Source organism: Pelodiscus sinensis, chromosome 2 (assembly GCF_049634645.1).
Source record: "Pelodiscus sinensis isolate JC-2024 chromosome 2, ASM4963464v1, whole genome shotgun sequence".
NCBI lineage: Eukaryota > Metazoa > Chordata > Testudines > Trionychidae > Pelodiscus > Pelodiscus sinensis.
This window is the reverse complement of record NC_134712.1, coordinates 27,239,009-27,249,014: the sequence shown is the minus strand read 5'-3', so window position 1 is coordinate 27,249,014 and position 10,006 is coordinate 27,239,009. Positions and strand designations below refer to the sequence as shown.

Here is a 10,006-nt window from a genome sequence, read left to right as displayed (position 1 = left end):
ATTCACTGCAAAGAAATAACATAGAAGCAGAACTATCGCTGTTACTATCTGCTTGTGTTGCTAATAGGAACTGAGAACTGAAAATTTGACAATCTTCCTTCTGCGATGTACCAATAAAAAGTTGGATATGAAGGTTTAAGCCTATTAGTCATCATGTTGTTATATTAGAAAATTCACAGGTATGAGAAAAATAAAGATTTGCTAAACAGGGATGTATAACAGAAGGAGGGTACAGAGTTCAAATTTATGAGAATGATGTAGCTCATGACTGTTAAAGAGAAGTCAGTGACCTATTGTCTCCTGTAAGTATAACTCTTATTTTCTACCCTATATCTTTTTTTTTAACCCAGTCCCTCTATTATAGTTTATAAAGCACAGAAGTACTGATAGTGGATGCTCCTCCAATATATGCAAATACATTTTATGTTTTAGAATAATCTCCTTTTTAAAAAAAGCAAATAAACTGTGAGTAAGCACTCATGGAGTGCAGCATATTTTCTGTAAAACTCTCCATGGTAAACATGAAGGACAATTCTGTTCCAGTTTATGAAAAACACTCTGTCTATCATCCTCAGGAAAAGGTGACCCAGTAAGTCCTGAAAAGTGTGCTTTAATTTTTTATCAGTGAACTATATGTGCACTGTGTTGTGTTTCAATTTCCAGACTCCTGAAGACAAAGCATTGCCACATTATACCATTGTGCAGACAGTGTTCAAGTTCGGGTCAAATCGTACAGCTTTTCCTTCTACAGACTTCGCATTTGTGTCATACATGGGGTTTTCAAAAGCAGCTTGTCCATTGTTATTTTCATGAACAGAGCATCCTGTATACTGTGTTTTCGGTGCAGTCCTATTAAGGAAGAAAAAATACAGTGTATTCTCAATTGCAATTTTCTGTGGTGATTGGTACAGTATAAGAACCTCTACAGAATTCCAATAACAAACAGAGGCTAAATATGAAATGTTGGAAGATTTCTTTTGCTGTCAAGGACCGCCATATTTGTTAAAATAACCTTAAAGCATGCTTAAGAGTAATGTTAATTTTAAAATAATGAACATGTAACAAGGCCAGGAGTCATGCTGGAAAAAAATACTCTAAACCTTTGGACCACAATCCCACAAAATCTGGGTATTTCTAATAAAATGTGTGGCTGCTACAGTTGACCCTATTGTCTTAGAAATAACACAATTTGCAAATCAATGAGCAGATTCTCTTAGGGTTATTGTTTCTCTCTGTCTGTTTGCAAACTCAGTAAAAATATACAACTCTTTCAATCTGGAAGGATTTATTTAGGACTAGATGGCTTAGAAATGTAAATGAAAGCTTAAATTATTCAAAAAACATATGGCTCATCTATACCAGAAGTTTAAAGGAATCAGGAAACTAACATTAACCTTTGAAGTGTGTCAGTAAGCGGGTCAAACGTAACAATCCAAGATCTTAGAGTTCAACTTTTCAAGGTATGTTTAGGTTCTATGCATATTACAATTTTTATTAATCTCCTGTAGGATTGTTTTATAATAGTAGGCCACGAGACAAGTGCTGGTATATTATTCCACCATTTAGTGGACAATTTACAGTTGTCCTCATGACCATAGTGCAAGATTCTTTTAACAAGTTTTACAAATGAAACAGAGGAATGATTCTGTCCTCAGAGATATAAACCACACTATCACTGAACCTAGGATAAGAATGACTCTCTGAGCACATATGTTATTATTGTAAGACCAGGTCTACACTGGCAGAAAAAATCAATGTAAGATACGCCAATTCCAGCTATGACAATTGCATAGCTGGAATTGACGTACCTTACAGCACTTTTCTGGGGCAGCCTCACAGTGATAGGTCAACTGGATAAATGCTTCTGTCGACTTTCCTTCCTTCTCACGACTGCTCACCCACACAGGAATATTATGTATACTTGCAAGCTAATAAATTGTGTGAACCTTAAATAAATTATACAAGAAATATAATTCACAATACTGTGCATAACAAAAATAAAATTTAGGCAGTGTGCAATAAGCACACACCGTTTATCAAATTATTCCTCAGATGTGCAAAATTTAGACTACCCTTGCTCCTCTCATCAAGAGAATAATTTATAACATTTTAAATAGGTGGGAGTGAAGGCACAGCACTTTACAATTAAATTACTCATCAAACATTAAGACAGACCTAAAATGAGGGTAGAATGTATTTTCTATGTATAACATTTGCAAAGGAAATCTCAGGGCAGTTCTTAATTTACCTTGTCAAATATATAAACCCTAAACCACTGTAACGCTTCAAATATATGACAATACAAAGACTCCATATGTAATTTATACTTACCTTTGTTTATAAAGGTAAAACCCAAAACCTGCAAATATAAGGGCAAAGAAAGGCACAAGGATAGCAATGGCCACAGAACTACTATTTGTACCATGTGGTTGATTAGAAGAATTTGAACCTTCAGATGTGTTAAGACCTAAAAAGACAAAAATATAACATCTCTCCATTATCGCATAATTATCAGTCCCAAATCCTCACAATATTTTTGAAAGTGTCTACTTGTGGAAAAATGAAAATCATCACATTTTGTTTTGTGTAGTGACTTAACACAATAGACTACTTCAATAGATACTTGAGGGTACTATTTTCTAACTGCATCTAATGAGCAAAACTCTTTTTTTTTCTTATGATGGAATGATCTCTCCACAATGATTCATGCCTTTTGCACCTTGAACTCAGACTGCTGTTATACACACTTTATGGAGGGCACTTACACACACACTGAGGCCACTTTGAGACTAAATTTAGTGCAAAATGCTGCATCCTGCTTAATAAGTGAAGTTCCATGCCATGAACAAGTTATACCAGTGTCTGGGACCTGTACTTGCTTGTAAATGTACAGATGCAAGTCAAAGGATTCATGTTAACCTATGAAACCATTAATAGCTTAGAACTAGGTTATTTCAGTATCATTTTTCAAATACAATTTATTTGTTAGGTTGTGGGAAATCTGGTACTTGAACAGATAAAAAGAAACCACAGTAGAAGAAAAAAGGTAACAGCAGAGTTTCCCAAAGGAATAGCAGTAATTTGGAGGAAGGTTAAATCACCAAAAGAGGCAAAAGGAAAATTCATTATGTTGACTTCATTATACACCCTTGTTTATACATAAAATGAAACAGATAGGTGAGAGGCAAAGAATAGAGAGAAAATACCAATAGAAAGTAAAAATATGCCTCTCCTGAAAGGATAGAAACAAAACAAATGTTAGATTCCCAATGGTGCCATTTTCATATTTCCTTTCCTATGGAGAAAGAAGAGATTACTAATTCAATTTAGTAATTGTTTTATAGGCTTCAAACTAGAGCTATTAAAATCAGATTAATTAGGTAATGATTATTCAATGTTTCGAAGTTATTAAGCAACGTCGACAGAGCCATGTAAATTAGTTTATTCGGCATAATCAAAGAAGCAGGGATTTAAATAATCCCTGCTTCATTAAAATAAATATGGCCATCGTGCTGTGCCAATGATCAGCTGATTCGACACAGTCTAGATGCGGATCTGTCGGCTGGAGAAGCCTTTGCCAACCAATCCTATAAACCTCATTTCACAAGGCATAAGGGATCGGTCGGCAAAGGCTTTCCCAGACAACAGATCCGCGTCTAGACTGCCATGCTGGGTCGGGTCAGCTGATTGTCGGCATAGCATGGTTGCTATTTAATCCCTACTTCTTTGACTATGCCAAATAAATTAATTTACAAGGCTTCGTCGATGGAGTCATGTAGTCTAGACACACCCCAAGAGGCCAATCAAAGAGTATATTGTGGGAATACAAGCCTCTGTAAACCAGAGGAAGAGAGCCAACATAACATTTTAATGAGAACTCACCATAAATGGCTTGTCACGCGTTGTTGATTTTACTCTTTGATTATCTCCAAATATTTAGAACATGATTATTTAGGGACATCAAATAATTTGTCCATCCCTCCAGGAATAGTATTTTCATAGAGACATGTTATAAATATTCCATAAAGTACCCACATTACCAAATTCAATGGGAGCCAAAATCAATCTCCAAGCATTGTTCTTTAGAATGATTTACGGCACAGAATAGAGAAAGTGAGACTGTGTAACATATAGCAGAATGATAAATCCTCTTACCACAACTGAGATGTTAAAGAATTTTCTTGCTTTTTTGTTTTTTGTTTTTAATCATAAGAGTGACAAATGTATTGTCTCCAAAATCCAGAAGAATGTGGTTTTATCTCCAAATAAAATTAGCAAAGATGAATTAGATTAGGCTATTTTTAATATTTGTATAGTCCTAGAATAAACTAACACATCTTGTAAATTTGTCAGATTGGTCTAAATGGAACCCCAGTGCTTGAGAAACCTTAAGAATATTCAAGATTATGTGTGAGGAGAAATATTATAGTCCTCAAGAGACTGGATCCAATAATTGGGAGCTCATCTAGACTACATTAAAGTGTGGAAAGAGGACACTTTGCATATCGGAATTTGCATATATTCTTCCGATCTCACTTTTGAAAGCAGAGCTTTTGAAAGTGAAAGTAGTCAAGACACATTTTTTCAGCAGCCCCCCCTTTTTCAAAAAGCCACGTAAACCTCATTTTTTGCATGTCCTCTTTCAACACGTTAGTGTAGTCTAGATGAGCCCTTATTATTAAACATTTCTTGTTATCTATTTTTTTGTTTCATTTGCTTAAACATGCAAAAAGTAGGACAATATTTTTAGCAATACTCTGGACTGGAAAAAATAAATAGTAAATGTACAGTTGAATCTACAGGGCAAATAAATAAGTGCATCCAATTTCCTGTGTGGGGGAGGGGGAAGGAATCTCTCACTGACTTCAATAAAAGTTATGTATATATAAAAATGACACAAGGACTTCATTATTAGGCCAACAGCATTTAATAAGTGCACTAAAAAAGTTGTATTCCTATATAGCACTGACGTCCATGTACACATATTGTGAAGTACTCACCCTTTATATGATGAGAAAACTTAAAAAAAACAATGAATGTTCCTGTGGCACCTTTGAGACTAACCAAAAAATGTAGATGGTATCATGAATTTCGTGGGCACAACCCACATCTGAAGAAATGGGTTGTACCCATGAAAGCTCATATTACCATCTACATGTTTTGTTAGTGTCAAAGGTGCTGCAGGATCATTTGTTATTTTTAAGTTTTTTCAATTACAGACTAACACGGCTACCCCTCTGAGTCTTTATATGATGATCGCAGTATAGGACATAATTCCTAATAGATAAGCATTCTTAGAGAAAGCTATCAAAAAACAGCCCAAATGAACTGGCTATAATAGAGTAACCATATCTCCAACTTTAACTTTCCGTTTAAACAAAACATCTTTTTTTTTTTTTTTTTTTAAAAACCCACTGCTTTAGAAATTATTTTAGGATACAAACCTCACTCCTCTCCACATGCACTCTGATACTGAAATAAAGCTTCAGAATAGCCTTTCAATCATTTAATTAAAAAATGCATAATAAAACTCATTGTGAAACAAAATTGAATTGGTATGACATCAAAACTAACTCAGTACCTAATCTTTGAAGTCCAAATTGTCCATAATCTTTACCCTGGATAAATCCTTGAAAAACATATGTTGCTCCATCAGGTTCAGCAGAAACCTGAAACAAAAATATGTAGAATCTCAGAAATTACATTGGGAAAACTTGGTTAGAAATGTGCAAGGTGATTATAATCAGGTTGGAATTGAAATTCCTAAACCACTCAGCTGCCTGTCAGCCTTCCCTCCAAAATACTCCTGTTGAATAAGGATATGAATTCGCTGAGCATGGGGGAAAGCAGAGGCACTAAAGGAGCACTGTCAACCTTAAAAGTCACATTATTTTTGGAATTCTTTTCAACCTGTCTTTGGTACTTGTAATAGCTAAGACTACTCTTACTGAATAAGATCAGAGAGAAAATAGTTATTTCTTTCAGTTTGCTTATTTTGTATTATTTGGCAGCATTTTGTGTCTGGTTAGTCTGCTCCCCGTCTTGGGGATGGATGCTTTCTCAGCAAACTGGGAGAGAAATCCCTTTTTCCAATTAATAAAATGTAATTGTAAAACCCTGACTCTTGCAGGAGGACACAGGCTCAGATATGTAAATACTAGATTACAAATTGATCTAGATAATTCCTGAAATTGCCATCTCTAAAAGGCTCCGAGGGTATGTCTACACAGCAAAGTGATTTTGAAATAACAGCCGTTATTTCGAAATAACTTTACCAGCGTCTACACAACCAATCCGCTATTTTGAAATTAAATCGAAATAGCGGAGGGCTTATTTCAAAATTGGTAAACCTCATTCCATGAGGAATAACACCAATTTCGAAATTGCTATTTCAAAATAAGCGCTATGTAAATGATTATTTAAAAATAGGGGGCCTCCAGCCCTTCCGAGGGTGCCCTGCTGGCCACAACCAAAATAACTCCTCTCCCTCCCCCACACCCTGGAGCCCTTAAAGGGGTAGACTCTGGCCATAGTGTCTGTGCCAGCTCCAAGACTGCCAGCCCAGAGCCAGCAGTCGCTGGGGGTGTGGGGAGGGTGGAGAGGAAGAAGCGGGAGGGGAGAAGGAATGGGAGGAGGAGTAGTAGCTGGGGAGACAGCAGGGGCTGGAGAAGCAGGAGGAAGCAAGCTCTGCCCCAGGGTCGATGACCACCTGGGGGGCACGAACCTTCTAGCCACACAAGGTAACTCCTGAAATTATGCTCTGCCAGAACCAATTCCGGCTGGCCTTAAATGCGATTCAGCATCTTATCAGTGTGGACGCGCTATTTCAAAACAGCAAAATGCTATTTTGAAATGCATTTTGTGTTTAGACGCATTATTTCAAAATAAGATATTTCAAAATAATGCTGTAGTGTAGACATACCCTTACAGACTACTAGGCTGCGTCTAGACTGGCAAGTTTTTTTGCAAAAGCACTTGCTTTTGCGGAAAAACTTGCCAGCTGTCTACACTGGCCGCTTGAATTTCCGCAAGAACACTGACGATCTCATGTAAGATTGTCAGTGTTCTTGTGGAAATGCTATGCTGCTCCCGTTCTGACAAAAGCCCTTTTCCAGAAAAGCTTTTACGCAAATGGGCCAGTGTAGACAGCTGAAAACTGTTTTGCGCAAAAAAGCCCCGATGGCGAAAATGGCGATCGGGGCTTTCTTGCGTAAAACCGTGTCTAGATTGGCACGGACGCTTTTCTGCAAAAAGTGCTTTTGCGCAAAAGCTTCCTTGCCAATCTAGACGCTCTTTTCCGCAAATGCTTTTAATGGAAAAACTTTTCCGTTAAAAGCATTTGCGGAAAATCATGCCAGGCTAGACATAACCCTAGTGTTTTGATATTTTTTGGGAGAAAGCACTACAATAATTGAAACTCAAATGCTACCATGAATGTAAAAGTTATGATGATGAAAACCATCGTTTCAAAGATAGGTATGAAGGGATAATAAATGTTCTACATTCAACAACTAATAACCCTCTTTTGGTCAGCTCATCAGACTTAATCATTACATACAGTTGTATAACATATCTATAGTATGAACACAGGAAATTTGCAAGCTTCAGAACTACAACCTTATGTATACTTTTATTAGTCCTTTTGTTCTTATTAATCAACTAGTGTCAAAGAGTATTCACTGTACAAGTGAACAATTTAACAATATATTTCAGATATCAAGAGATACTGCCTTTTGGTACCTGTGTAACTGCTTCCATAGCAGTGACAATAAATATTTAATGTATTACTACAGTTAAAGCAATGTCTGTGTTTGGGCAAACCCTTAGGTCCTTTGGAATATCCCAACCTTTTGAAAGTCAATACTTCTAGATATGTTACCAAAACACCAGCTAATTAGCTCCTCAACTTCTCCCACATCCCTGCCAAGAATTATTTCTCTCAGATTTGATATGTTGCTTCTAGAAATGAACCAAGCAAGATAACTGTGCCCACTGCAGAGAGAGATTACACAGAAGTAGACTCTGAAGTGGAAACATTGATCTTAGCTTGATGAAAGCATCTTGCTATGATATTATACTCTAAGAATGAGAAAGCCTCACAACAATCTACAATAATGTTGAAACTGAAATAAGAGTAGTGCTTCTTTTCAATATTTTACCACAATATCATGGTCTTGCCTACAAAGAAGAGACTGAACATCACCATTCACTAATCACATTTTTACTCAATAGTCCTGCACCCTTGCAATCACAGAGAGATATTTTTCATTTTATTAAACCAATTAGCATGAGCAGCCAACTTTCATTTGGTATGTTTTTATATTCTTCTGGCCTAATGAACAGACATAATATCACATTAAAAATTCTCACTTTTGTTGAAATATACTTACAAAACCATCCATAGCCCATTTTTCCTCTTTCATTTTGCTCACAGAAGTATGAGGTGGAGCTTTAATAAGATATATATGGAGCATCAGTCGAGCTTCCTGACTTTTATACACTCCTGTAGAATATAAAAATAGTTATTTTTTGCTAGTTAAGGTGGCACATAATTGATTTTTTTTAAATAGTTTGAGACTCCTTAAAGGTGGGGGGGGGGGGGGAGACAGTGGACCTGATCAGAACATTTTTAACTCAATTTCTGTTTGAGAGTAATATGCTGTTTCATTGAACCTGAAATGTTTGGAAGAGACGTACTAGTTTCACAACGTTTTGCAAACAATTATTTTGGCCAAAGGAGGCTCAGAGTCTGCCTAACTATGTGGTTAATGTACAAGCTTGAGATGTAGGATGTTCCTGTGCTTTTCCTGATTTGAAGAGATCTCAGATGAATAAACATGCTCTGAATGAGGCAGAGCAGGCCTTTGAACATGGGTTGTCTCCCATATGTCAGGTTCCACAATGACAGAGATATGTCTACACTTCTGTTTTCACAAATTCTGTGTTAAAGGTTTTGATTTTGTTTCAAAATGAAACAAAAACTTATTTTGAAATCTTGACCGTTCTTGTGAAATAGAATTATTGTCCTTTGGTCAATTCTACAAAAACATTGCCTTAATCTAATGGAAAAATTAGGGTATGATCTGTTTTACATTGGAGCCACAATTGATCATTTTCATACCTGTAGAAGAGATGTTCAGAATCCGGTTTATATTTTATTTGTAAGAAAGAGCTAGCGTGAAATAAAAATGAATGAAATACTCATTGATCTAATCTACCTTTCCAAAGCTGACAGTGAAGCACATACACCATAATATTATGTGCACTGAATATTATGTGCACTCTGTATTTAGCTGACAATGTCCCCATTTGTCACGCTGTATGTGACTTTTCCTTTTTCCTTCATAACCTAAGTTAAATATGTAGCTATTCAAGGATGTTTGAAAAATACCAGCATCATCAAAATTATTACACCTTATATATTAATACAGACTTATTTTCAGAGGTGCTGAGCATCCACAACTCCAGCTGGAACTCAATCAGAAGTGCTGGTGGTCAGCACCTCTGGAATCCAGTCCCATGACTGGCTCTTCCTTTGAATTCTGCAGCTTTTTTAGCAAAATGGTCAAAATACTGAGGACACAGTAGGTGTGCACATTACATCTTATCAGGTTAGAGTAGTTATAGAAATTGAACTCAAACCATCTATATTAACATTTAGACGCGGATTTTTAAAAATCAATTTTCAGTGTTCTAAAAGGTGGGGGAGAGTCTTAGGTATGGAAGACAATGCAAAACCTTGAATAGGCAATCAGTGAACACAAGCCATATAAAAGTATTGTTAAAAGGTTTAAGTAAGCAGGTAGGACTTATGCTTCTCTTTTCCCTGTATTGGGATGCAAAGGTTCATCAGACATGCACAGGCTAAGTAGTATGGCCTAAGTAATATGTGTGGAAAGAAGGGACACCCACAATGGATTTTTTCTCCAACACATATTTGGGTCTCTGCTGGAGAATGGGAAGCTTAGTTAAGGACCTGTCACTCCACACAGCATACTGCCTGAAA

The 10,006-nt window shown here is 36.4% G+C and overlaps 1 protein-coding gene across 3 annotated transcripts in view; it reads right to left on the bottom strand.

The window, feature by feature from the left end:
• Positions 1 to 527: 527 nt before the first annotated feature.
• CSMD3 (CUB and Sushi multiple domains 3) overlaps positions 528 to 10,006 on the bottom strand; it is a 1,183,531-nt gene continuing 1,174,052 nt past the window's right edge. For all 3 annotated transcript variants that reach the window (XM_075920204.1, XM_075920205.1, XM_075920206.1), the window contains 4 exons: positions 8,391 to 8,503; positions 5,582 to 5,669; positions 2,332 to 2,467; positions 528 to 849 (listed from right to left, as the gene is read on the bottom strand). In XM_075920204.1, the coding sequence (XP_075776319.1) occupies positions 690 to 849; positions 2,332 to 2,467; positions 5,582 to 5,669; positions 8,391 to 8,503 (497 nt within the window). In that variant the 3' untranslated portion in view covers positions 528 to 689. The remainder of the gene's footprint in view (positions 850 to 2,331; positions 2,468 to 5,581; positions 5,670 to 8,390; positions 8,504 to 10,006) is intronic.